At 43.2% G+C, this 27,535-nt stretch overlaps 2 protein-coding genes across 6 annotated transcripts in view; one reads left to right on the forward strand and one right to left on the reverse strand.

Annotated features, from left to right (window-relative positions):
- On the forward strand, positions 1 to 26,216 carry mfrp (membrane frizzled-related protein). Of its 3 annotated transcripts, XM_085479306.1 has the most exons (19): positions 1 to 858; positions 1,564 to 1,771; positions 3,112 to 3,252; positions 6,178 to 7,340; positions 9,607 to 9,670; positions 10,277 to 11,172; positions 17,980 to 18,286; positions 19,522 to 19,630; positions 21,885 to 22,022; positions 22,237 to 22,404; positions 22,479 to 22,698; positions 23,085 to 23,215; positions 23,303 to 23,428; positions 24,106 to 24,182; positions 24,342 to 24,490; positions 24,611 to 24,741; positions 24,828 to 24,962; positions 25,194 to 25,321; positions 25,427 to 26,216. In XM_085479306.1, exons 7-19 carry the CDS (start codon positions 18,233 to 18,235, stop codon positions 25,649 to 25,651), a joined length of 1,791 nt encoding a protein of 596 aa, XP_085335432.1. In that variant the 5' UTR covers positions 1 to 858; positions 1,564 to 1,771; positions 3,112 to 3,252; positions 6,178 to 7,340; positions 9,607 to 9,670; positions 10,277 to 11,172; positions 17,980 to 18,232; the 3' UTR covers positions 25,652 to 26,216. The 3 variants fall into 3 exon arrangements, with proteins under 3 accessions (XP_085335432.1, XP_085335429.1, XP_085335431.1); XM_085479303.1 differs by lacking the exon at positions 6,178 to 7,340 and having other exon boundaries at positions 25,191 to 25,321; XM_085479305.1 differs by lacking the exon at positions 3,112 to 3,252 and having other exon boundaries at positions 25,191 to 25,321.
- Positions 25,943 to 27,535, reverse strand: part of nudt8 (nudix hydrolase 8) — a 3,341-nt gene continuing 1,748 nt past the window's right edge. For 2 of the 3 annotated variants that reach the window (XM_085479307.1, XM_085479308.1), the window contains 3 exons: positions 27,337 to 27,469; positions 26,921 to 26,998; positions 25,943 to 26,689 (listed from right to left, as the gene is read on the reverse strand). In XM_085479307.1, coding sequence (XP_085335433.1) covers positions 26,504 to 26,689; positions 26,921 to 26,998; positions 27,337 to 27,469 — 397 coding nt within the window. In that variant the 3' untranslated portion in view covers positions 25,943 to 26,503. The remainder of the gene's footprint in view (positions 26,690 to 26,920; positions 26,999 to 27,336; positions 27,470 to 27,535) is intronic. The other variant, XM_085479310.1, reaches the window with a different exon arrangement.

The following is a 27,535-nucleotide window of genomic DNA, read 5'->3' on the forward strand; positions in this document are numbered from 1 at the left end:
TACTGTAGAATTTCAGGCATAAAAACGTGGTTTTCACAGACCTTGTCACAGGGTCTGAGTTGGAAGATTTTGGTAAAGCTTTGTCCCTGAGGTAGTTGAAAAACCCCAGTTGGGTAAAGCGTTTGGGTTTTTTTTGTTAACAGACATGCTTATCTATTTAGTTGGTGTTATTTTTTCAGCTAAATTTTTTAGTGCAATTAGCACTTTCAGCATCAATCCATAGCAATGTGTTGTATTTTTCACATTGTCTGTGTGTAAAATACATATGTAAGCATAGATTACACAAAGGATCCTGCACGCCAAGCTGGATACAAATAGAAATCCCTGGAAACAATTCTTTCTGCGCTTAAGAGCAGCTTCCTATTGCAACGCTGGAGGATTTGTCACCATTACTGGATACGCTGCAGAAGCACAGCAAAGCAGTGACTGTGTGGAGTCGAAAACTATTACACCAACTACACTACACAGTCACCCACATTACTCCCTCCAACAGAGGTGGACAACGTCTTTGGGACAACGTCACAGAACACAGAAACGTCACAGGGCTTTGGAGCGTGACGTTACATGAGGCGGGCCACGCCCCCCGCCGCCATCACAGTAGGCCAGACAAAGGATACAGCTTCAGCTATGGTACGTGTTGTGTAGTCGGTTGCAACGTTAGAGCTCACGATCGTGAAGGCAAGAAACTGGATTAATCTTTTCATCGTTTTCCATCCTGGCGGCAACGTGAGGGATCCCATGTATCCGATATCACCAAACAAAGACGCCAGGCATGGATTGCAGCGGTGAGACGAGCGGATATCGAGTTCCGTGCAATCCCCAGCTTTTTGTTGGTTTGCTCGCGGCATTTTCTCTCCGGTGAGTTCTAAAGTAATTCATATCACTATCCGATTGTTCAGTCTGACGTCACTAGCCGTGTCTGGGCCTAAACTCTGCTGCAGGTCCATATATCAAATGATCACTGTGGCATTACTGAGAGTTAAAACACTGTCTTAAGTCTTTCATCTTTAATAAAATTATCAGCGTTCTGCTCTACCAGGTGTAACAACTGAGTTAAACATCCAGGCATCCATGACAATGGAATTTATGACATATGAGTTAGAAGTTAGCAGCAAGTTAGCTCGCTAGCTTCTATCTAAATACAATATAGCATGTCCTGACTGCGGGGTTTTGGAAACAAATTAAAACGTACAGCTTTCTTATCACTTCCAACATAAATGAAGACAGAAAACTAAACAGCAGTGACATTTGTAGGGTTACTGAAGTTGGGCTAGCTGGTATATAATGATGTGCTACGTGACCGCTAGCGACACAGCTATGTTAGCATAATATAAACAGCTAACTTTTTTTCCACTCGATAAAAGTTAACGTGAGTGTTCTCGGTGGTCAGGAACAAATGTAATCGCATGGCAGGATGCTGTAAAAGGACCAAACTAAAAGGCTTTTAGTGGGGTTTTTTTCAATGCGCTGCGGTCATAGATAATGAGATAAAACATGCTAATGTGTGATGCTGCAGAACCACGTCATGTCGACTGAATAGCTTTTGATTTGGCATTATTGCAGGCAAACCAGCATATGAAATGGATGTAACAAATCCAGTGGTGATGGGAGTGACAGCGTCACGGAAGCTGAAGGGCAGACGAAGGACTGTGTGTGCAGTCAACAGGGCAGAGCAGAAATAAACCGGCTGTTGGAGGAGAACAGACTGCTTCGAGCACAGTTGCAAAAGACAGAGCTGAATGAAACTTTCTTAAAGGACGATACCGAAAAAGTAAGATATTACACTGGACTATATTGTTATGCAGTCTTAATGTCCCTCTTCAACACTGTCAAAGATTTCCTGCCAATATCGAAGAAACTGACAGGTTTCCAAATGCTCTTACTCACACTAATGCGTCTGAGACTTGATCTTCCAGTCCAGCATCTTTGTCATCTATTCCATGTGTCGCACAAAACACTGTCTTCTGTCTTCACCGATACCATTGATGTTTTGTATGCCCACTTAGGAGCACTGGTGCACTGGCCTGAGAGGCACTGTCTGCAGGCGACAATGCCTCCACAGTTTACTGAAACTTTTGGAAAACGAGTAGCCATCATTGTTGACTGTTTTGAGATTCGAACAGAAAGACCATCTAATTTAAAGGCATGCGCACAAACATACTCTCATTACAAGGGTACACAGACCATAAAATACCTCATCGGGATTACACCCCATGGAGCTATTTCTTTCATTTCCAGGGGATGGGGGGGTCGTGCATAGAGCAGGGCGATATGGCCAAAAATATTTATCACGATATATATTTGAAAATTTGCGATAACGATATAACCGACGATATAATTGATGCGAGACAAAATACAACTCCACAACATTACTAGCGCAAAAAGACAACCTTCCATTTATTTTCACTTAAACAAGAAGCTGGTTTTTATGTACATTAAAGCTTTATAAAAATGTAACAGTGCAAATGCAAATTCCTTGCTGAAAGTTTAACCAAAAGGCATTTCCAGTAGAAATGGGCTGACATATTGTGATATTATTCTGTTATTATATGTTACCTTATATATGTAATCAAAGTAGTTGAATTAGAATACTGCTGTAGATCATATTATACCCTTTAATATAGAGTGTGTGATCTGTATGTAGTTTAGTTCTCGTTATACTTTTGAGTTAAAAGAACATATTCACTGATTAGTTTATTAGATAAGTGTGCATCACTCTGTATCCTTGATCTGCTGTGAATGTATTACATGCTTAATTGTTGAATCATGAAGAGAAGATTGTAAGCAGGAGACTCTGTGTCTAAGACAGGGGAGATAGACAGACCACATTCCATACCCCCACCTTACAGAAAAGCGGAGAGACAACTGCCGAGGTCATAACTTAGGAGCTGTAACAGAGAAAGAATGTGATGTTTTGGCTTTTACGACTAGGTGGGGGCCACTAGAGACTATAAAAAGCTGAGCAACCTGTCACCATTTTGAGACTTGCTGTGACCCTCTGCATGCAGCTCTCCCCATCATGATGGCTTAAATGCTCATAAGTGTTGAATTCTATGGAAATAAATGATTGTTGATTGAGCATTTATACACCGAGTATTGTCCTTCCTTCAGCCCAAAGATTCAAAGAATTGGGAGATTTCAACAACTTGGTGCCGTGTGACCCGGATCTTTGGTGTGCTGAGGAGGGGCAGATTTGGCTTTTTGGTGAGATCGTGGGGCGAGGTGAACAGAAGGCCGGCCTAAAACAGAAAGGTAAGCACAGCCTGTTGTATTATAAATACCAAATGTGCATATTGGGCTTTCCAAATTAATCTGTTCGCTGAGTCACATGTATTTTCACAGTAAATTTGTCGGTGTCTGGTTTTTGGCGCAAGATACTAACAACTAGAGCTGGGCGATATATCGAGTTTTTAAAAAATATCGATATATTTTTATACTAGATATAAGATCTGACAATATCCTTTATATCGATATAGTCTATGTTACGTTATAATTAAACTTGCGGAGCCGCAAGTTTGCCTCTCTTTCGTCCACTTTCGTCTTTACGCAACGTTACTCGGCCTCGTCTCTCCTTCACTGAACACAACTCCCCCTCCTCCCCCATCGCTTCACCTGCAGGAAGCAACAAGATGGACACGGCAAATCTCCTTTAACGAGTTACTGCGCATACCGTGCATGGGGCTGGACGGCGTCAATGTGTTAGCTAGCTAACCACGCTAACGAGCTAACCACGCTAACCACGCTAACGCCATGCAGCCCAGAGGTGCTGCACGGACTAAAATCCTTTCATTTTCTCAAAAGTTGACAGCGCGCCTTATGTATGAATTCTGGTTGTGCTTGATGGCCGCGAACCGATTTTATGTGGAACACGGCGCTCAGCAATCTGTCAAAAAATGTTTTAGTACGACTTTGGTAAGCTACGGAGCTGCACCGCTTGATGGATTGTCGGAGGATTACGGCTGAGCCTCGCGGAGTGATACGTACTGTGCTTCAACGTAATATTACCCTACTGTGTATAAGGACCATAAATGGCACCTGTTCAGAGACGTGGTTGCGAAGTGGATTTCAAACTCCAGGCTGTCAGTCACAGAGTAGAAGTTGGGAACAGAGCAGCTGTGAAATCTGTCTGTTATTGTGCTCGGCGTCTTTTAGTTTACATTTTGACTGCACAATTGTGAGCTCTTTGTTTAGCACAAAAACAACCTTGTTTTCTTTTATTTATGGAGCATTATTATTTAATAAATGCTCATAATTTATTTTTGAGTAAATTTTATGTACATCTGCTCTATGTTAATAAAAGTGCCTGTGTGACATTTGGGACACAGCTTTGACTAAGAACTCTCTTCTTGTTCTTACTTTATGGCTTTAAAAAAATATATCGAGATATATATCTTATATCGCCATCCAGCTAAAAAATATAAAGATATGAATTTTGGGTCATATCGCCCAGCCCTACTAACAACATAAGTTGAGGCTGAATTCCAGTGTGTTAAGTAAACTGCTTCTACCGAGATACTAATAACATACTACGTTGGACTAGTTGCAGTAAACTGCTTCTACCGAGATACTAATAACATACTACGTTGGACTAGTTGCAGCCACTTTACCTTCCACATTTAATTTTGTCTAATACTGGCTTCTGTAGCAATAATACGTTAGAATTTCTTCTGAAGACGCGGCCATTAGTCCAGTACATTGAAGTCGAGGTTTGTTTATTTTGTTTATGGTGTCAGTGACGTCCTGGCTTTTGCCGGCTATGAAATAGAAGTTGATTTAAGGAAAAGCAGATGCTGGCTTCACGGTGCAGTTGAACGCTGGCAACGCGAGAGCGAAACACGTCCGTAGGTTTGGTTTATGATACGGCCGTGTTCCGGTGGTGCGGCCGTGAAGTGCAGTAGTGGTTGGTGCTAATTTTAGTACATTGGATAGAGGTTTGACGGTGGTTTGTGGCGTCAGTCGAGTTTTAAGGGCTGCGGTCATAATACAAAGTAAAATTTTAGGTACATAGATTAGTAAAGAAATAAAAAGGTTAAAATTCCTCGTTTCAGTGGTTAAAATTGTTGTGTGCCTGTCCCCTGACGAGTGAGAAATTAAAATAAAGAGGGAATTTGGAGCCACATAGAGATAGACGGGCATAATTGGGTGTATTACTCTGTGGTGTAATAAAAATAAAAAGGAGAGATAGTAAGAGGTGTGTAGTGGAGACTTATGGAGGAGTAGAGAGAGGAATGTGTTGGGAGACTGGCGTGCAGTTTACGCTGTCGAGGTAGGCGTGTTGCCTGCTTATCGGTTTAAAAGTGATGAAAATGAAATTAAAATAAATCTCTTAGTGTGTTAATACAGGAAGCTGCGGACCTGGACCAACTGCCCCCACAAGCACAGCGGCCGAAGCAAAATTATAGGTAATGGGAACCACACCCAGCACGAATCAGCAGCTGTGAAACAGACAGCAGCAAGGAGAGAATTAAGAGAAGTTTTTAACTCATAAAATTGGGGCCAACGGACTTGTGGAGGTTGGGAAGGCGTCCGGAGCATCACAACAAAAAGGTGAAACAAAAACACACAAGTAGAGAAGTGTGAGAGAAAGGCTCCTTTTAAGGTAACGCCTAGTTTGAGAAAAAGTTAAAATTAACCTGCTTTTATACAAATGCACATACACGCAATGAAGAAACAGCTTACACTCATGAACACGTGAAGATTTTCCAGCAAAGTTAAAGAAAAATTTAACATACTTAAATGATGACGTCTATACATTACTGACAAAGAAACCCTCTGGGTTGCAGGACAACAATTTAACTAAAAAAAAAAAAGGGGACACTGGTCTAACCAACCAGGCAAGACACAACAAATTTAGAGGTTAAAAGATTCAAATTGTGACATGTTTTCTGCTGATTGATTACAAGTGATTACTGAATGAAAGAAAATTTCTTTTTGGGCTTTTAAACATGATCTTAAGAATTTTAACAGGTGCATGTTGTCCTGTCAACTTGGTGGGTTAGGAGTTGATTATATCGGGAGAGAAAAAAAAACAAAAAAAGGGGGAGAGAAGGCTGACACAGGGCCTGGTCCCGGTGTTTCTCCCCTCTCGTTGAAATACAGCCAACACAACATCATTTTCCTGTTCGTTTGCTTTTGTTTTTTGTCTGTTTTTGTTTTTCTCTTTATGTTTAATTACAGGCTGCTTTGCCGGCCCTGAAAGCCGAGGCTGACTGGACTCCTGCTCTCCCCCATACGTGACACTGACCAAATGCTGCAACAGCTGGACCCACAACAACGACCTGAGAATGTCAACAGACCTGCAGGAATGTGATCTCATGCAGACGAGACGGAGAGCACTAAACCTAAGGCCCGTTTCACTACACGGGGGAAAATTCCCAGACTGCGTCAGCTGACAGAGCTCAGCTGTGACGAGACGCCCGCCAAGCCCAGAGGAAAAGTAAGGCCGAGCAAAAGAATGCTGACCTTGGTAACTTTGCATTCACACTGTGCAGGACAGTGATGGACCAACACGGATGATCGGGCAGCAAAAAGGGCGTGACCGAGACAGGAGGAGTAACTGAGGTCAGAAGGCACCTCAGAATGGACAAAAAAACACAGGAGAAGATGCAGGTTTCACCTGCGGTGAGCATGGACACTGGAGAAAGGACTGCCCCAATTGGGGTCAGAACCAGGACGGACAGAACTTTGAGCAGCAGCAGCAGCAATGGTCGCAAACAAACTGAAAAGGAGGAGGGCAGGACCCCAGGGCATGCTTCAGGCCGTGGTTTACCCAGAACACCAGAACAGGAAAGTGATGAACAAACACACACACACACACACACACACACACACACGTCTCCAAATACACAGATTCAGAATGAAGTGAAATACACACATGAACACGGGCACTCGTTGAGTGAGTGAGAAATGACACACACACAAACACACACACACACGCACACACACACATGGGAATGATGATTCACTGAGAAGTGATGCACACACATACACATGCACACGCTTGTACAATGAAGAGTGATCCACACGCACACACACATACACGCTGATGCAATGAATAATGCTTTGCTTATGCTGATATGCAAAATGCTGCACACAAACATCCAGATGCATAATTTTATAAGGAGCCATTGATTACCATTGATTACTTAGAATGTGTTATATGTCACTCAGAGGGCATTTGTGTAGATTTTAGGAATAAGGTCTAAAACGGTTTGGTTATGAAAACAATGTCTGTGCGTGATGTCTGTTTATGGCTCAAGGCCTTGACTGAATTCTTTGCTGTGCTTCACACAGCCCTGATGAGGAACAGTGGCACAGAGTGAAGATGATGAATTAATAGGGTAAGTTTAGGTTGGAGTACGGCATTTTCTGTGATTGAGATCTAATTCAAGGAGGAACAAAAGGAGTTACGGCACCTGAGGTTCTCATTCCCACACAATATTGTCCCGGCAGGAAGCAAAACGTTCCTGTGAATTTCTGGTTGATTTTTTGGTTTTGCTTAGCGCTAGCTTGATGTTATCAGTGAGCTTTGGCTTGTGTTCTTTCTCGTAAGCGAGAGAGGGATAGCTTTATGCTGGACATGTCTGCAACGGGCCCTAGTTTGTGTTATTTTAGTAGTATTTTGTTGGTTATGTCTGTTTTTGTTTTTGTTACAGTGCACTGAGGAGAAAATCTGAGAGGTGTGATCCACCGGTGGTGATATGTTGATATTTTGGGAGTTCATGATTTAACAATCAGCTCTTTAAACCAGGCCTGAAAGATTGAGGTTTAAAGCGCTATAAAATATTATTACTGTAAACAGTTGCAAAGTGTGTTTCTCCATGATTGTAATTGGCTTGGGAGAAATTCACTTATAGGGAACACTGAGAAGTTCTGAGTCTAAAAGGATTGCACCAAGTCAATCCAGCCCAAAAAACTGAGTATAACCATGTATAATATCCACTGAAGTTAAAAAGAGGTGCTTTGCAACATTAAACTGCAGTGTGCAGTACGCATTTTTCGGACCATAAGGTGCACGGGATTATAAGGCACATTAAGCGAAACAAAGCAGTCAGATAAATCAAACTTTATTAAACTCATTCTTCTTGCTTCCTCCACTTCTGTACCATTGATTCATTAAAACCCTTGGTAGAACCTGGGACCATTTCGTGGCCTTTCCGTTTTTTAATTCCACGCCATTTCCACTGTGTTTAATGGAGTATAGCCAAATTTTCAAACATGTATTTTTTTCCCATTTTATTTTAAAATTTCAGTCTGAGTTTTTTAAATGAGCTTAAATGGCTGAATAAAAGGCATACATCCACTATCGAACCTCGTGGCCGATTTGTGCCCCATTGAAACCCATTATAAACGCTATTTTTCACGCCAGAAAAATTACGGTCAAAGGGATCGTCAGGTTTCCAGCTTAGGTTTCGTTTTGGACTACAGGCCTTAGAGTTGTAATTTTTTTATTTGTCCACCGGGTGGCGCCCTTGCTCCACATGTGACGCCTGCTGGAACATACACACCTTCTCCAGCGGCCTGCTCGAGACAGATACCTGGAAAAGGCAGACTAATTTCCCGCGTACAGCAGCAGCTTGGCCCGCTGCTCGTTCCGGACCATTTTCTGACCTTAGGATCGTTTGAGGGTGCATTAATTTTTTTTAATCAACAGGAAATGACGTATTTGTTTTCACGTGGTAGCGGAAGTGTGTGCTGCAGACACGGGAACCGAACCATATGCTCCGGCGCTGCGCGAAACACACCCGCGGCAGAGGCACTCCTCCCCGGGGGAGCAGGAGCAGCAGCGCCGCCTGGGGACATTTTTGGCTTCTGCAAAAAAAATTAAAACCGGATCGAAATTAATGTTGGTGCCAATCTTTTGTCCATCTAAAGGCCTAATTATAATAACAATAAAATATTACTTCAAATGGTTTTTTTGGAAAATATTTTATGTTTTATGTTTTATGTTTTTGGGGCAAAAAAAGCAGTGCGCTCATGTGACGAAACCGGGATATAAAGGGTTAAAATCCGCGAAATGTAATTAAAACTTGACATGAATATTTCAAGGAGAAGTAGGTCTAAAAGATTGGCTAATTTAAAGTGGAATAAAATATTAATATATAAATTTTTTATAGCACTTTTTGGGCGTGGTCGATAGTGTGCATTTTATGAAATGCGCTCCTGGAAAAAAAATAAAAGGCGATCGAAATGACTGTTGGTGCCAATCTTTAGTCCATCTAAAGGCCTAATTATAATAACAAACAAATATTACTTCAAATGTTTTTTTTGGAAAATATTTAGTTTTTTTGTTTTTTGGGGCTAAAAAAACAGGGCGCTCATGTAATAAAACTGGGATTTAAAGGGTTAAAACAATGAAAATATAATTAAAAGTTGATATGGATATTTTAAGCAGAAGTAGTTTTAAAAGACTGACTAATTTAAAGTAGAAAAAAATATTGATATATAACATTTTTAGAGCACTTTTGGGGCGGGACCATTTTTGGTCCCGAGGTTCACGAAAGGATGGGATTTTGAGGTTTTACCAACAGACACAAGGTGATGATGTCAGGAAGAAGAACTGACTGAAGATCACATTATGTAGGTGATTAATTATCTTTGCTGCAGGTTTGCTGGCTCTGATGCATCTTTTTACAGTTTTGGAAGAGAAACTAGGGATGGCAAAACACAGGTACACACACACACACACACACACACACACACACACACAACAGAAATGTTACCAAATAATAATTAACTCACCTCCGTTTTTTGTAGTTCCACTTGCCTTCTTATGAATCCTACAAGACACTGTTCTTTATATAGAGATCAGTATCATTAAATACTGATCAGATATCAGTATTTGATGAAAGGTCTGCCCCTCACAAACTCCTCCCAGCTGACCCAGTTATAATGAGTTTGGTGGTAAAGATGTGTTGATAAAAATTATGAACCAAAACTTTTTTATCCATATTCTGTTTGCATTTAAAAAATATTGTTTATAGCACCATTTAATCTATTTAATAGCAGTATTTCAAAGCCCGAACTTATTTCAACATGAAATGCTATCACATATAGATTGTCTGCAGTCCAAAATCCAGTGTAACCTAAATTTGTTCCAGTATTATTCTTAAAGTGGTTTTAGCTGCAACACAAACAGTAAAGGCTTTAGAGTGAAAGTTGCTTATTTTTCTGGAATTGAAAACTCAGTTTCTATCTTTAGGGTTAAGACTGGAGTAAAGCCGTATCCATGCTGTACTGTTTAATCTTTTTTTTTTTTGTTGCCTGTCCCGTTTAGCTCTTTTGCCATCAGAATTGTTGTCTAAAGGCAAAGAAAGCACCACAGACTAGAAGTCCACTTGTTTGGTCTCTGTAAACAACTAGTCTGTCTGTTGTGGTGCTTGGGAAGTTGACGCCCTCTTGTGCTGCTAGGCAAAGGTCTCGAAAAGCATCTCGTCTCTCGCAGACTGTGAGGACACCCAAAGATGGTACTGCCTCCCACTTTTCTTGGTCTCTGGTCTTGGATCTCATGAACTTTTTGGCAACCCTCCAGACCCACGCCACGGTCCCAATCAGCCTTCTCAGGTTGCTGAATCGCCTTTCGTCGATTAGCTGTTGGGTTGCTACTCCTCGTGGTCTTCTCGACTCTACGTGTGCTGAGTCCTGAGCTGCCTTGATGTGGACTCTGGTAAGGACCGCAACAAAAGTCTTTTTCTGTAGCTTTGTGACCTTTTCTCGAGCTTGGGCAGCGACTTCTCCGGCGGATTTCTTCAGCCACTCATCTTCAGGAAGTTGGAGAAACTTTGGGCCCGACTGCCACTCGGAGTCCTCGGTTAGGGCATCTGGACTGGCCCCTCTGGTGAGAATGTCTGCAATGTTTGCTGACCCAGGAATCCACCACCAATCTTGGACATCAGTGCTACTCTGGATTTCACCAACGCGGTTTGCGAAGAAGGTCTGGAAACCGTAGCTCTCACGCTGGATTGCACCCAAGACGGTCTGGCTGTCAACGAGGTGGTACCATTTTTTGACCTGGATTCTGCAGTGTCTCTGGAAGTAGGTCTTCAGACGGGCAGCAAAGACTGCGCCACACATCTCTGCTTTAACAGGATCGCCTTTGTGATTGAGAGGCGTCAGTTTGGCTTTGGACTCTACTAGTCTCACAATGACACTATGGCTGCAGCTCCAGCGAAGGTACATCACTGCACCATATGCATGTTCACTGCCGTCAGAGAACGTGATGGCACTGGGCTCTGCACAAGGATCTGGTGGAGTCAGGGCTCTAGTGAAATGCAGTTTCTTCAGGTCAGCATACTCTTCCAGAAGCTTTATAGCGTCTTCTCGGAGACCTTCAGACAAGGCTGCGTCCCATGTGTCTTCGAGGCAGTGCTTTACTTTTGCTTCTTGGAAAGCTCTCCTTACCAGGATGGCACCCTTTTGTTTGACGGGAGTCACTAGACCGAGTGGGTCGTATAGGCCGGAGACTTGGCTTAGCAGTTCTCGCCTGGTGAGTGGATCAGGTGTTTGCTCTCTGACTTCTTCTCTGAGCAGGTCTTGACCAAGGCGCATTTTCCTCCTTTTCTTTGAGAAGTTCACTGCAACCATGACATGAAGCTTGTCATCATTGATGGTGTAGCCAAGGCCAAGGGCTTTGTTGTCATCTTCCGTCAGCTGGTTCGGCAGGATCATAGTCTTTGGCTCTGATCGAGGCAACTCTTTCTTCGACTCCTCCCTCCCACTTTGACTGGAGTAGACCCAAGGCTTCATGTAGAATCCTCCAGGTCTCAGGATGTGCTCAATGTTGGCTGTTAGGCGTCTCAGATGGTCGAGGTCATTGTGTGATGTCAGGATGTCATCGACATAAGCATCTTCTTCCAGCACACGTTTCTCTTCTGTGAAGTGACTGAATGAAGGTAGGTTTGCAGTTTCTCTCATGGCGACTTGGGCTATGCAACCAGCAGGTTTGTCTCCAATGTTGACTCTTGTTATGGCATAGTCTTCTATGTCTGCATCTTCTGTGTCACGCCACAAGAATCTGTGCAAGTGGACTTCTCGATCTTCCAGCCAGACGGAGTTGTACATCTTGCGGACGTCACCAAGGGCGGCGTAGACACCAGCTCGGAACCTCAGCAGGACAGCTCTTATCGGGTTCAGGACATCAGGACCTTTGATGAGGATGTCATTCAGGCTGAGGCCTCTGTACTTCTGGCTGCTGTTCCACACCAACCTCACTGGGGTAGAGACAGAGTGTGGATTTGGCGCGATGAGGTGGCTTATGTACCATACTGGCCCAGTCCAACTCTGCAGGACTTCTTTGGACAGCTTCACTGCAGCTCTGCGGTTTACCATCTCATGAACTTGTGCAGCATAGGCCTTCTTCCATTCAGGTTCTTTAGATAGCTTCATCTCGGTTCTGATGAATGTTGCTTCTACTGCTCTCCTGTTATTTGGCAAGGTTGCTGGATCTTCTACCCATGGGTATTTGGCATGCCAATGCGGTTCACTGTTGTGGTCATCTCCAGTTGAGTAAGTCAGGCCATTCCTCACGATCTCCATCTCCCTCTCTTCTGCAAGCGTCATTTCTTTACCCCCTGGCTGGCAGCTCCCACAACGACACCCTCCACATCTCGGCTGGCAAGCGGCTCCGATGCTTTCCCACCTCCACCACTTCAGAAAGTCTCTGCTGCTGCTACCTACCTATCTACCTGGTCAAAATAAAGTTGAGTGAAATTCAAAGTCTGGTCTTTTTCAAGTGTGGGCACCTCACAGTCAGAGAACACTTGACAATGCCCAACGGATTTACTTTACCAAATTGACCATCCCAGCCTTGCCGTAATGGTCCATTTGATTCACCTTTTATTGTTTAGTTTATTTTCACTTGCTGAATACGGGACAGACTTGACTGGGGGAAAGAAGGGGATAAAGAAAGAGGGAAAGAGAAACAGCTGAGAAGAGGGACGGGGGAGAAGGGCAAAAGACAAAAACCAACAGAACGGGCAGAGGGGAAAAAAAAAAAGGAAAAAAATGCATATATCGATCACCTGGATCACCTGCTGAGAAAGAAAAAAGAAAACAAGCAGAAGAGAACAAGAGTAATAGAATAAACAACATCACAATGATATATGGGAATATGACAGTAAATACTAAATATTAAACATTATTGTGCAGCACATAAGATCAACAGAACACAGTGTGCTTTGAGTTAGGAGCCAAAAAGGGTGTAGTTTGTGGGTGTCATCACCCGTGTGTACACCTGTGAGCATGGACGCGCTTGTGTTTTTTTAAAAGGTTCCTTCATGTAATGATCTGCTAGAGGGTGTGGGGGGGCCACAGCCCCGTCCTCCAGGGCATGAAGCAGGTATGGAGGAGATCAAAACTCCAGACATCCAGAGGCCCCCAGAACACAAGAGACCAAGGAAGACCAACAGAGGGGCAGCCGCGCCACTGTCCCAGAAAGAGCTGAGGAGAGTCCCAGATGAGGGCTCACTCAGCAGCCGCGGAGCAGAAGCCAGGAGGAGTTGCAGTGACGCGCCCGTGAGCTCCGCCGGCAGCCAGCCGTGCCTGAGTGACCGAGCCCCAGGCCGAGAGGCCGGGGCCACCCCACCTCCGAAGTGGCCCGAGCGAGCCCCAGGCTCCAGGCCCCGACAAGCGGCCGCCAAGGAGTGAGCCGGTGTGTACCTGGACGCCCATCCCCGGACACAAAGAACCACCAACGCACCGATGTCTGAGGGAGTCCGCCACTGGCAGGGGAAGTGGTGGTAGGGGGAGATAGGCCTCCAAACCTTGGAGGGCCCGAGATGTCCCCAGAGAGGTGGCGTCTGACACCCAACCTGACATATAGACACAGACATACAGGCACACACATATACAAACATCCATTCCCCCCCTCATGCTCTCATATGCACTTACTCCACACTCAACCAACGTGGAGACAGACATGAAGAGACGCTGTACACACGATCACACTCCCCAAGCGTACTCTACGAACCGGGTCTAGGTACCCTTGCCCCTGGAGGGGGGAACTGCACCCAGACCCAGGTGGTGTTTCCCTTTTCCCTGCGGTGGGGGGAGGCAGACCGCCCCGACTCCGCAGCAGCAGGGAGGCCCCACACTCCAGACCACAGTCGGACGGCCAACTCCTCCTCCTAGCCCCCCCGCTCCAGCAGGCCGCAGAGAATGGGGGTGAGAGAAGACTCCAAACCTCCCTCCACCCGCTCATTGTAGTGTTGATGCATGTGTGTTCTAAGGTGCATTGAAAACCCAGGCGGGCATGGAGCTACCTGCCAGAGAGCAGCAGGTAAGCGCACGGTCCCTCCTGCTAGCCCTCAATGCCTACGTGTATTTAAAATTGAGAGGTGGGCAACGACGCCAGGGGTGAGGTGTACACCCTGATGGTAATTTGGAGTCCGTGTATCGTGCCCACCCCCAAGATCCTATATGTATGTGTAATGAGAGTGTGAGTAATGTGAATGTCTAAGTTGTGGGATAAAATTGAGGCTCCTCCCAAACTCCTCCCATCTGCTCCCAATAACTGAGATGTCATATAAGATGTATAAGGAGTTTCATGAGTTTCAAATGAGTAATAAAAAAAACTAAAGTCAAAGTAGAATGGCTACACCACATGATTTCCCAGAAACCATGTGACTTAAGTTTCACCTTATTGATAAGCTCATTTATACACAGCCTATGATGGATTGAACAGCTGTTTCCAACAAATCTGTACAGCTGTGGACAAAAGTTGTCAGTGACACAAAGTTTGTTTTGCAGTTGTTTTTCTTTTGTTTTTTGTTTTTTTGTTTTTTACACCTTTCTACACTGTAAAATCGAATTAGTTCCCAGAACTTTAAATAAATTATTCAAACTTGTTGCCCAAAAAGACTAAGTAAAGGTCATTTAAGATAACTAAGTTAGGGCAACTTATGATGTTGCGAAGAACAAACATGGGAAATTCAAAAGTTTCAAAACCTTTTTTTTGTAGCAAATAAATGTTAAAAATTGTTTTAACAGTGGTGCCACCACCAGTACTTTGCTCACAACTGTACTCACTGTAATCAAGTGTTAAAAAGGTGCAGTACAGGCTCTGCTATTACCTGAGTAATTAATAAATCTCACTTTGGAAGACCAAAATCTTTCATAGAAAGATCAGCCATTGTTTCATGTTGAAGATGTTTGGAATAAACATTCTAGGTTCGAGACCATATTGCCATTATCATATTAATTTACATATTATTATAATAAGTTAGATAAGAGATAACATTTCAGACATAGATATCAGGTATGCGTACATGAATGTCCACGTTAATTAAATGTACAGAACTTTGTGGAGAAACGAGAGAGAATCCATCCTAACTAAAGTGAGTGAGGGATGTTTCTGTGTTTGCAGGATGGTAAATAAGGTGTGACACTTTGGAACATTTTTATTCAGAAATAAGATACCAGCACCCCACATAGCAAAACTGGTATTGCCCGGATCTGGCCCACACAATGTGCCTACACATGGCCCACATACCGCAAAGAATGATGGCCCTTTGGTGGCCCACACAATGTGCCTACACATGGCCCACATACCGCAAAGAATGATGGCCCTTTGGTGGCCCACACATGGACCAGCTGCAGACACACTGGTGGTCCTGTGCTGGCCCAGCTTCAGCTCTGGCTCCAGATGTCAGCCTAATGTGTACCTTAATCAAGCCACGTAATAACAACATGTGCCGGAACATAATAGTGCAAAAGGAACATGACGTGCTTCCTAAGTACTATCATACTCTTGACATGCAAACTGGAGGAGCCAGGGATCGAACCACTAGCCTTCCAATCAGGTGACCTGCTGTACCTCCTGAGCTACATCCAGCCTGTGGTAGACGTGCATAAACCCTCACTAGGTTTTGGATAAAGTGTACACTCACAAACCTGTCAAATCTGCATTTAAAACGTTGGCTACCATAGCAGTATAGTATTGCAACGTGGCATTTGGGTCTTCTAACTAAAATTGGAAAATAGGAACATAAATAGTGCCTCATTGCCAGACCTGGCCCACATCTGGTAGACATACACCCGGCCATGACACCAGTCAGTCAGAAGTGACAGCTTGATGGCAGATCTGGGCCAGGCCTGATTTCTATGAGCCTGGGCGACATAAACAAAACTACAATTGAGCCAGATATGGCATGCCATCACATAGACAGTGCCATCTATGCCAGGCCTGGCCCATATCTGGTGTCAAGCCAGCAGTGCCGGCTTGACACCAGATCCGTGCCAGACCTGCATGCAATGTGGGACCCTGCATCACAGCTCCCAACATTAATGTGACAGCATATTTAACCTCCCAAGACCTGAACTCTTTCATGGCATGCATTTTTAACTTTTCTTTGCTATTTGGGCTGATTGGGACCTGATGAGTGTAAAAACAAAGAATTACCTGATTTTTTTTTTATCTGATCTTTGTTTCTGAGAAAAATTAGATCCACATAAGAGGAAATTTGTTTTAAATTTTGATAGACCAGTGGCGTTACAGTAACTACGTTATTATTGTGGTAACGAGCACGGTAACTAGTTACTATCACCAAAATCAGGAACGCGTTAGTCGTTACTGGGATTTAGATAGGGTCGTTACTCATTACTTCGTATGGTGGCTATCACGGAGCTTCCACAGATTCAGTAACATTAGTAAGTGGTGGAGGCCAGCAGGTGGATGAGAGAAAGGGGACAGAAGGAAGAGAGACCCGAGGCAGCCGCCGGTGTGAACTGAACTTCAGGTAAGAAGTTATGACCTGCAGTCTCTCTGGGTCAGATATAAACCAAGTTTAGGTGGAGTTTATTTTCGTTATTCTGACTTTTTCCGTACTGCGTGCTAGCTAGCATGACGGAGTTTCTATACAGCTGGGTGGGTGCTATGATGTTAATGATGTTGAACTTTATTTTGTTCATAAGGTTAATTATTAGAGTTGCCAACCGTCCTGTAAAAAACAGAAACATCTGGTATTCAGAGAGTTTTGTATTGTGGTGAAAAGGAACAGTTTGTCCTGTACTTCAGCTACAATGAAAAAGACACAAAGCTGGAGTTATTGAGTGTCTTTGCTGCAGAGGTGCCTCTTTTTCTCTCATTCTCCCCCCTCCCTCTCCTGTTTCTACTTCAATCATGAAACTGATCAATGATCAGCTTATCGGCTTTTCTCTCAACTGTATTTATAAAGCACTTTGAAACAGTAAATGCTGACCAAACATTAAGGACAGAATAAAATTACAGAAAAATAAATAAAATAAAATAATAAAACACAAACATGAATAAATAATAATAATAATAATAATTGATCCAAAAAATAAAAATATATATTTAAAACACAGAAGGTCCATAAAAAGCACAATTTAATTAAAACAATTAAACTAAAACCAATTTTTTTTACATTGTTTTTTAAATGTTTTAATTAAAAAAAAAAAGAAAGAGATTAGACCTTAAAAACCCCCACAAATATCATAAATCACTTCTTTTCAGATGATCAGTTTTTGGCACAACACACAGTTTCAGATCTCACAATCAGATGTCACTCCTGCTTCTCCACACTGAACGCTGCCGTCGTTGCTATGGTGCCATCTTACCCAGAATCCGTGTTAGATGACTGAGACTGCTCCGTTTCTGCAGCAGCGTTCTCGTGTGTTTGCTCACTCGGCTGTGCGCAGGTGCACATTTCAGTGAAACATTTTAGGAGCTTAAACCATCATTAAGGGGATTACCGAGATTTAACAGGGACCCCCGCACCTCCACCCCAACCCCATCTTTGGCATTCCTTGTCCTTCTTCCCGCCTCCTCCAGGGCTCAGTCCTCTCACCTGACAAGGATTTGCTCAGCAATGTGAGCAAGTTTCTAAAACCTTTTTAACCAGGCACACAAACACACGTAAAAGAAAATAATAATAATTACTGCGATAAACTAGACAGACAGCAACCACAGTCATCTCTACTGCTGAAGATCGGAATTTGATTGTACTTTTCTCTCATTTCTAGCAGTGTTTAGGCCCCATTTTTGATGGGGTCTAAACAAAGGACTGTGCTGTGCTGGGGGATTGAGCGCTGTAGGCTTTCACAGCTCATGTGGAGGTTTGCAGTCAGGGCAAAAAAGTGAACAATGACAAGAAAACTCAGGGGACCATCTTTAAAATTCCCTCGCGGATAAAAGGATATCTTCAGGATCATATCCCAAATGTTTTCAGAACAACATTGGAGTCTTTAAGAAGAGGAGCGCACTGAGAGAGTAAAGATGTCTGAACTCAGCCAAGTCGCTGTATACCCTGACTCCTCAGACATTTATAAGGTGAGTAGGATATGTTGATTTTGACTCCCCATGTTTTTGGATTTTAACCGGATATGTTATGGAGCTACGGCGCCAATTTTCCTGGTTGTAGTTGGATTACCAAACTGGGCAAATGTTCTAAAGGCTCAGATCTCGTGCTTTAGTCAGCATCACTTGGACTTTAGTAATTTGTAGAAAGGCCTTATATCAAAATCTAGTTTTAAGAGCTTAAGTAGTTTGGTTTGACAAAACAATCTCAGCTCAAGGCTGCCGTCGAGCTTGTTTTCCACAGCTGTCAGCCTTTAGAGTAAAGCCATTCAGCTGTTGTGGAGATTAATCTGTTAAGGGTTTCACTTCAGATGATGAAGACTGGGTAATATTGTTGAAACAAGAATAGAAAGGTAGTCCAGTGTAAAATGTCTGCACATTAAGTGAGCCGCTAATAGGCTTAAGAGACGATGTTGGCAGTTATTGTCCTGCACATTCTGCCTCTGCTTTGAAACATGTATTTGTCGTCTAGAAAACAAACTTTTGCTGTTTGAGTATACTGCAAATATATCTATGCCCACTGTGTGGCTTTGCAAACTCTGGCTCTTTCCTGGACATTTCTTATGATACTATAATGATTTGTTTGCTTTTTTGAATTTTTACAAAACAGCAATGTGAGAAAAGTGTCTAAGCACACTGGTAATCTCACAAAGAAGTTCTTACCCGGTCATAGGTCATAGTTTAGTTTCTGTAACTTTTTCTCATTGCTGTTTTTTTTTCTTTTAGCAAGTGGCTAACTTTATAGCTATAACAAAGAGCAGGGTTCCCACGCAAACATCAGACACAATCAATAACATATAGAAGCTGTTTACACTACTGAAAAACAAATTTTTATATCTCAAACTTTCAACTCATTAACACAAGCTTCTGAGAAAATAATTTGAAATTTTTCAGTGATGCAGTTAGAATATCCTTTTTTTTTTGTAGCAAAAACTAACTTCCACAGTAACTAGCTGGTTAACATACCTGGACATTTAGCCACAAAGGAGTCAGATATCTGGCTAACCAGATCTGAAGGTAATGATGGGTCAGTGTCATATGAAATGTTACATGTAACCCGACCAGTAGTGAAATGGAACCATAAGATGTGTGTGTTCTAATAACTGAAGGTGTGTTTTGTTGCTTTTTATTTGAAAGCAGAGGAAGAGTTTAAAAAAGCTTTTTTTAAAATCAGCACTTGTGTGAATCTTTGATTTTTACATCCGCAGAATGTCTTTTGCAATCCCGCCTTTGAGCTGGAGGGGGAGAAGGAGGAGAGGGTGGAGGGATTCAGGACAGCCTCTTCTACTCCTGAGCCAATCAAACCACCAGGACCAAGTGAGTCAGCCAATCAGCTTGCTGCTTCTTGTGCCTCTACCCTAACGGGATCATTTTATCACTTAAGCTCAGTTTTCTTGAAATATAGGTAAATGTGGCCTCATGATAATTGTACTCAAGTTGTAAAAAGTGTACAGTTGATGCCTTCTTTAGCTGTTCTCAAAGGAAACAAATCCCATAAACATATCATAGTGATGTCATCAGGGTTATGTCAACTTTAAATAGACGTGGTGAGTTTGGAAGTTTTCAGTGATGTCCTTATTTCCAAATGAATGCATTTCCCAGAATACAGTTCTTGAAAAACAAAAAAGAAAACAAAGTGGGGGAAAAATATGGCGTTATTTTTGTGCCACTATTCTGAGCGCACGTAAAAAAGGTTTGCAGGTGCAAGTGTTGCATTTTGAGGAGAAATTTATTTTGAGCGAAGAAAAGCTGAATTTGAGTGAACAAAATTCATTGCTGCATGCAAAAAATGTATATCCGTGTTTGCTATTATCCATATACACACGCACAATAGCAGCCCCTCTCGCTCAGTTTTTGTATTTGCGCTCGCAATGTGTCGCTCACGCTCTCAACATTTCTGCCCGTGCACGCTCAACTCTTTCTGTACACCGTTATATTTGTGCCACAAAACCAGCCAATCACAGACTTGGATGCAAAAAAATCTGATTGGCTGTTTTTGTCTCCAATCAGCTCGAAAGGACGAAATGCAATATCCCAGAATCCATTTCGTCCAAAGCTCAAACGAGACAGTGGCGGAGGAACACAGAGTGGCGGAGTTTGAAATATTACTCTTTCTGGGACACAAAATAAACTTTTAAGATATTTTCATGTTAGAATGTAGCTGTGTGAACTTCTAATATCTGCTCGATTTATCAAGACATCACATATTTGCATAAGTGCTCCAACGTTTTCGGAGATGCCTGTTACCCACCAGCTGACCGGGTGGGAACTCGGGTTAAACATAATATATAAGGCTGAACTGACAAAAAAATCACCGACTACACCACCAGGTATTATTGGAAAAACCATAAAGCCTTTGAACGAAAACAAACGCTGTTGTGACAGTGATGTACACTGTTTTGTTGGTATATATGTATGATTTGTATCACCTTCATGTTTCCAGCTTTACAGCTGTGGCTCCAGCAAACATCAGCTGATACTAGAAATTAATTTTAAATAAATTCTAACAACAGCTGATCAATTTTGAACGTGCTGCTGTTGTTGTTTAGCGCAACATCCGCTGGTTTCCTGTTTCTGGCGCAAAGTGGGAGATAAACAAACAAGAGAGACGATCAGCTGATCATTGATCAGTTTCATGATTGAAGTAGCAACAGGAGAGGGAGGGAGAATGAGGAGAGAAGAGGCAGCTAAGACACAGAATAACTCCAGCTTTGTGTCTTTTTTATTCTCGCTGAAGTCTTTTCCCCTCAATACGGATGTATTGTAATTGGTCCAGCCCAGAGTTGATTATTACCAGCTGGCTAATCCACCACCTTTCATTGTTTATACCATTACAAAAACAAACAAACTAACATAAAAATGAAAAATCACCATTGGCCCACCGGGCAAATGCCGGGTAAATGCCCAATGGCCAGTCCAGGTATTCGGTCAGCTGGTGGGTAACAGGCATCTCCAAAAACGTTAGAACACTTATGCAAATATGTGATGTCTTGATAAATCGAGCAGATATTAGAAGTTTACACAGCACCATTCTCGCATGAAAATATCTTAAAAGTTTTGTGACCCACAAAGAGTAATATTTCAAACTCTGCCACTCTGTGTTCCTGCGCCACTGCCTCGTTTGAGTTTTGGACGAAATGGATTCTGGGATATTGCATTTCGTCATTTCGAGCTGGTTGGAGACGAAAACAGCCAATCAGATTTTTTTTGCATCCAAGTCTGTGATTGGCTGGTTTTGTGGCACAAATATAACGGTGTACAGAACGAGTTGAGCGCGCACGGGCTGAAATGTTGAGAGCGCGAGCGACACATTGCGAGCAAGCGCAAGTGCAAAAACTGAGCGAGAGGGGCTGCTATTGTGTGTGTGGATAATAGCAAACACTGAAATACATTTTTTGCACGCAGCAATGAATTTTGTTCACTCAAATTCAGCTTTTCTTTGCTCAAAATAAATTTCTCCTCAAAATGCAACACTTGCACCTGCAAATTTTTTTTACGTGCGCTCAGAATAGTGGCACAAAAATAACGCCATAGAAAAAGAGATTACAGATGTACTATGCATTTCTTTCAGGCCTAGTCTGGGGATTTTTCGGTGTGTGTGTGATGCGTGTGCGTGCTCCGGGCTGCGGTTGGGGGGTGGTAGTGGTCTCTGCTGCTGTCCTGCTCCTATTAGCAGCCCTAGGACTGATGCTGGTCCTCATTCTCACACGTGAGTCACTGCTGCACATCAGCTGCTTCATTACCACAATCTCAAACTGATTAAAAGTATTGAGTGATTTCATAAACCCAGGATCCATGCTAAAACCTCAAAGTACACCATGAACTCACAGATACTGGAGTTTAAAGGTTTCTCAGCATGACTAGTGCTCTCACTGCACATCATAAAAATCTTCTGACCCAGATGTATTTGCTTCCTTATTTAGAGATAAAGAACCAGGCAGTGGAGGATCAGGTGCTGACCACTGCCACTTCAGGCCTACAGCATGCAGGAGATGGACAGTCCCAAGCTTTACCTACAGTCCCTATCAATAGAAGTAAAGAGGACAGTACAGCTGCACCACAACCTGCCAGAATCCCTCCATCTGAACCAAGTAGGTCTGGCCTCTCTACCCAAAATACTTTTTGTTGACCTAAGACACAAGGTCTCTCTCTCTCTGCCTCTCAGGATGTGGAGGTGTTTTAACTGACACTGAAGGAAGTTTCAGCTCTCCAAATCACCCTGCGTCCTACCCCCCAAACTCACTGTGTGTGTGGGTGATTCAGGTCCCGCCCCCCTACCTGGTCCAGATTCATGTCTCCTCTTTGACTGTGGAGGGACCCTCTCCTTGCCTGTTTGACTGGGTGGAGGTGCGGGAGCAGATCGAGCAGACTTCTGTGGTCACCAGGTCAGCGATCATGAAGCATACCTTCTTATGAACATCATTCACACCTCCATATTTCCACAAGCAACATTTTTATACACAATCAGAGTAGGAGCATTATGCTGTTTCACTAAACTGCTGATAGATGACGCCAAAAGCCCGTGCATCATTGGAAAGCGTTTCCATGTACTGAAGGGTTTTTGGAAATTTTGTACGTATCAACACGTTGACCTTTTTGCTCACAGTCCTGGACAGTGTCGTAACGTGATTCATTAAATTCCTCTAACTACGTAACACATTTCCTGCTTACAAATCCTTTTAAGAATTTATAGCTGCATGGCTCAGGCACAAAGTTCAATCCAAAGCTGAACAAGAATGAGACTGATCAAAAACAAATGTCTCCCTTGCAGGTTCTGTGGTAACGTAGCGCCACCGACGGCCAACACAAACAGCAGTACGGTGTGGGTCACCTTCCACTCTGATGGCAGCATCGCAGGCAACGGCTTCACTGCCCAGTACAGGGCGGTACTCCCCGGACACAGTCAGTAGCCTGCATCTGGGAGCACAAGCGTTCACTCTTGTATATGTTTTGCAACAATGTTCAAGTTAGCACATTGTGTTTTCTCAGAAAGCTGCTCCAGAGAAGAGTTCATGTGCGACGGCGGCCGCTGCCTGCTGCCTGTGTCTGTGTGCGACGGTCATCCAAACTGCCACGACCAGATGGACGAGGCAAACTGCAGCCACAAGCACAAGGGTGAGAGTCCACATATGGAACTAAAACAGGAAAGGTCAAAGGTCACAATTCAACTCACTTTTATTTATATAACATTGGATCACAACTGTCACCTCAAGGTGCTTTATATTGGAAGATGAAGACCCTGCAATAACAGAGAAAATCCCAACAATCAGATGAACCCCTACGAGCAAACACTTGATAACAGTTGGAAGGAAAAACTCCCTTTTAACAGGAAGAAACCTCCAGCAGAACCACAATCAGGGAGGGGCGGCCATCATCTGCATCAAGAGAATCCCCCAGCAGTTAGCCTAGTCTACTGCAGTGTAGCTAAGGGGGGATCCAGGGCCACCTGATCAATCCCTAACTATAAGATATAACAAAAAGGAAAGTGCTAAACCTAATCTTAAAAGTGGAGAGGGTGTCTGTCTCCCGAGTCCAAACTGGCAGCTGGTTCCATTGAATAGAGGCCTGAAAGCTGAAGGCTCTGCCTCCTTTTCTGCTTTTTAAATACCCTAGGAACCACAAGTAAACCAGCAGTCTGAGAGCAAAGTGCCCTATTGGGTTGATATGGTACTATGAGGTCTTGAAGAAAACATGGGGTCTGATTATTCAAGACCTTGTATATGCGGAGAAGGATTTACTTCAATTCTGGGATTAACAGGGAGCCACTGAAGAGATGCTTTTCTTTTTCACAGAATGCGGTGGGCAGAAGATTGGGCCGTATGGTTACCTGGCAAGTCCAAACCACCCCGGGCCTTACCCTCACCAGCAGGTTACGTTCTAAACCATTCAAACTGAAAAATAATCCTAATAGTAATTGAAAACACCAAAATTATAAAGATTCAGAAGTACTTCCACATGCATAACACATTCTCAGTCCGACAGCCACACCACACCACGCAGTTTTCTCCACTAATCTGATGTTTTCCAGTTGTGTATATGGCATATATCTGTTGAGGAGGGTCACGTGATCACGCTGAGCTTCAGAAACTTCAGCCTGGAGACTCAGGATGTGTGTGAGTTTGACTATGTGGAGGTGCATGATAGCGTCAGCACCGGAGCTGGAAGAGTCCTCGGAAGGTGAGAAGTGCCACAGTCTTTAATTCTGAGGGTAACTAAGGACAAACACATTTACCTTCATGCTAGTTAAACAACCAGTTTTCTGGAGTACCTTTTGTGTCTCTTCTCCCTTTGTGCCAGGTTTTGTGGTACCACCTTCCCCCCAGAGCTGACCTCCTCTGGCCCTCACATGACAGTGGTGTTTGTGGCTGATGAGGGAGTGGCCGACAGTGGCTTCAATGTAACATACCAGGCTGTGTCTGTGCTGGGCAGTGAGTTTTCATACTTTAATATTACTTTTTTTTTTTTTTGCATTAGCTTTCTATAAACCTCTTTTACATCCTTTTTATTTTTAAAGGGACATGCGGCCCCAGGCAGTTCGCCTGCAGCACAGGGGAGTGTGTTCAGCAGCAGTGGCTGTGTGACGGCTGGAACGACTGCCCCGATGGTGCGGATGAACAGGGCTGTGGCAACTCCACCTATCCTCCCTTTAGTGAGTCTGGTTTATCTCTGACCTCAATCACAGCCAGTTTTTGTTTCCACTGCCAATGAAAAGCAGCAGGAAGAAACTTAAGTGTTGAAATAACAGGAATTGCCGATGGCTTCATATTCTGAGAAAACCACCAAATAGAAATGTTACCACTTTTCACCTCTATGTCGACATGGTTTTGTGGTTTCTATTTGTAAGTTTCTCTGAATGAATAATTTCCTCTCATGAAAGTAGCCTCGTCTTGTGAGCACATTGAAGTAGAGATGTGTCGGGGCCTCAGCTACAACTTCACCTCATTCCCCAACATCTGGCTGTCCATTGCTGACCAGAGAGAAGCGGCCACCCTCCTGGGACAGTATCGGGTAAAAGTCACATCAAAAAGCTTCATCAGACATCTGGAGCTGTAGCTGGCAACTGTTTCAAACCAGGCATCGAACCATCCTCCCTCCCCTCCTTTTGTCATCCAGGTGCTGATGGAGCTGGCGTGCTTTGAGCCTCTGCAGAGGCTGGTTTGTGGGATGTTTCTGCCCCAGTGTAGTCCTCAGGGCGGCGTCCTCCAACCCTGCCGCTCAGTCTGCTCCTCGGCCGAGCAGCAATGCAGCCAAGCCCTGGATCTCTTTTCCTTCAGCTGGCCCTTCAACTGCCACCTTCTCCCAGACTCACAGGACCCCTTGGAGTGCTCACTGCCTTGAAGCTGGGACAGTCCAGTTACCTTTGAGATCATAATCAGGCCCAGGCAGGAAATACCAGAGCGTTCGAGGACCTTACTTACCTTAGTGGAAACAAAGGTTTACAGTTTTAAACACAGTTTGTAATACATGTGCTCAGTATATATGAGACCACATGCAGTTTTAAAGTAGACAGCTAAGTAAAATGAAAGCTTTCGATCTCCGACGGGAATCAGACTGTTTTACTGTAAATTGCTGTATTTATTTAATGCTTTGATGTCAATCTTGTAAATTAAATAAACCATGCAGAGAAAATATGTTTAAAACAAAGTTTATTGCATTGTTCTTCAACACAACACATCACTCCTAAATACTCCGATTACTTCAGTTGATCTAATGTTAGCTAACACAGGAAACAGGCTGTCACAGCGGTACTTTGCTGCCCTGACAAACATTTAACAATTCACAGTCATGTGACATAATTGATCTGAGAAAGCAACTCACTGATTTTATTTTAACCCAGGTGGTAACTTTTATTATAGAAATAATTAAAAGACTTACCTAAAAACGTAAAGAGTTTGAATAAGAATCACTCGGTGTAAAATTATAACGTTGACCCACCAGGTTCACGTTCTTCCTTAGAAAAGCTTCCAACACCTGCTTTTCATTTTTAAACAATCATACAAATTTAAGGCTCAGAAAGTGCACTAGCAGAAAGAGCTTCTTCCTCACTCTAATAAATTCAAGAGAGGAATTTACCTTCCAAAACAAAAGCGGCTGTATTAAACCATTTTGGATTTGCTCAGATTCACTTGGTGCAAAGCTTATATTTGTCAGAATAATCCTTCAGTTGTTGAGTTCAGTTGTTGTGCTCTATTATGGAGGGACAATGAGTTTCAGGGTATGGTCTAGGGCAACAGCAGTCAGGCCCCACACTCGATGTTTGCCATTCCTAAACACCGGAAGAGTGTATCCGTATTTGTCACCGGTGCGGAAGTGTGTGTAGCCTCGGTTTTGGGGGTTACACAAGTGAGACAAGGACAGGGTGAAGATCTCATCCACCTGGAAGCGGGAAACAGACTCTCAAACTTTTGGCATTTTTATTCGATTCAGCTTGAGTAATTATATTTTTAAAAATTGTCCAGCTCCTTGGAAGCAAAATATAAAGCAATGAGGAGTTGCTCAAGACTTCTGCACAGTACTATATATTAGGGTCAAGAATAACATGAGACTAGTCAACTCTAGTCTCACCCTGTTCTTTTCAAACAGACAGAAAATGGCAGATGATCGTACCTCCCCAGGGTTTGGTTTGAAGTTCAGCTCCTCTAGAGGACCGAGGTTAGCCAGCACAGGAGCAATAACCATGCCCGACTGGACCGAAACACATGAACAGATTTTTAATTCAAATTTATCTCAGGTATTCGAATGTTTTGAAGGTTTTTACAGAAATTCCTGCTCATTTCTATTTTATCTACTTGTATAAGGAATCTTTGGGTATTTTGGGCAGATGGTCAGACCAAATAATCAACACAGAGCTCTTACAATGTCACATAATCCTTTTTCACCATTATTTATCAACCAAACAATGAATTTACAAAAAGAACAGTGGTAAGTGCTTATTTAGGGTAACATAAATATGGTATGATTTTGTCAATTATTTTTTAATATGCATTTCTACTTGAGAGTTCTACCAGCACAGCTCCACTCACCGCATCTCTTAGTGGCTTCAGGACGCCCCACACCTTTTCTATTCTCACATTTACACCCAGCTCCTCCCTGGCTTCCCGCAATGCTGTGGCCACCACATCGCTGTCTGAAGGATCGCTCTTTCCTCCAGCAAAGCTGGACGGGAAAAAAAAAAAGAAAGAAAAAAAAGGCAGGACTCATAAAGTACTCCAATAAGTAAGA

This window comes from Copadichromis virginalis, linkage group LG14, assembly GCF_057382275.1.
Source record: "Copadichromis virginalis isolate Kocher_CV1m ecotype Utaka linkage group LG14, C_Virginalis_male_GT1.1, whole genome shotgun sequence".
NCBI classification, from domain to species: Eukaryota; Metazoa; Chordata; class Actinopteri; order Cichliformes; family Cichlidae; genus Copadichromis; species Copadichromis virginalis.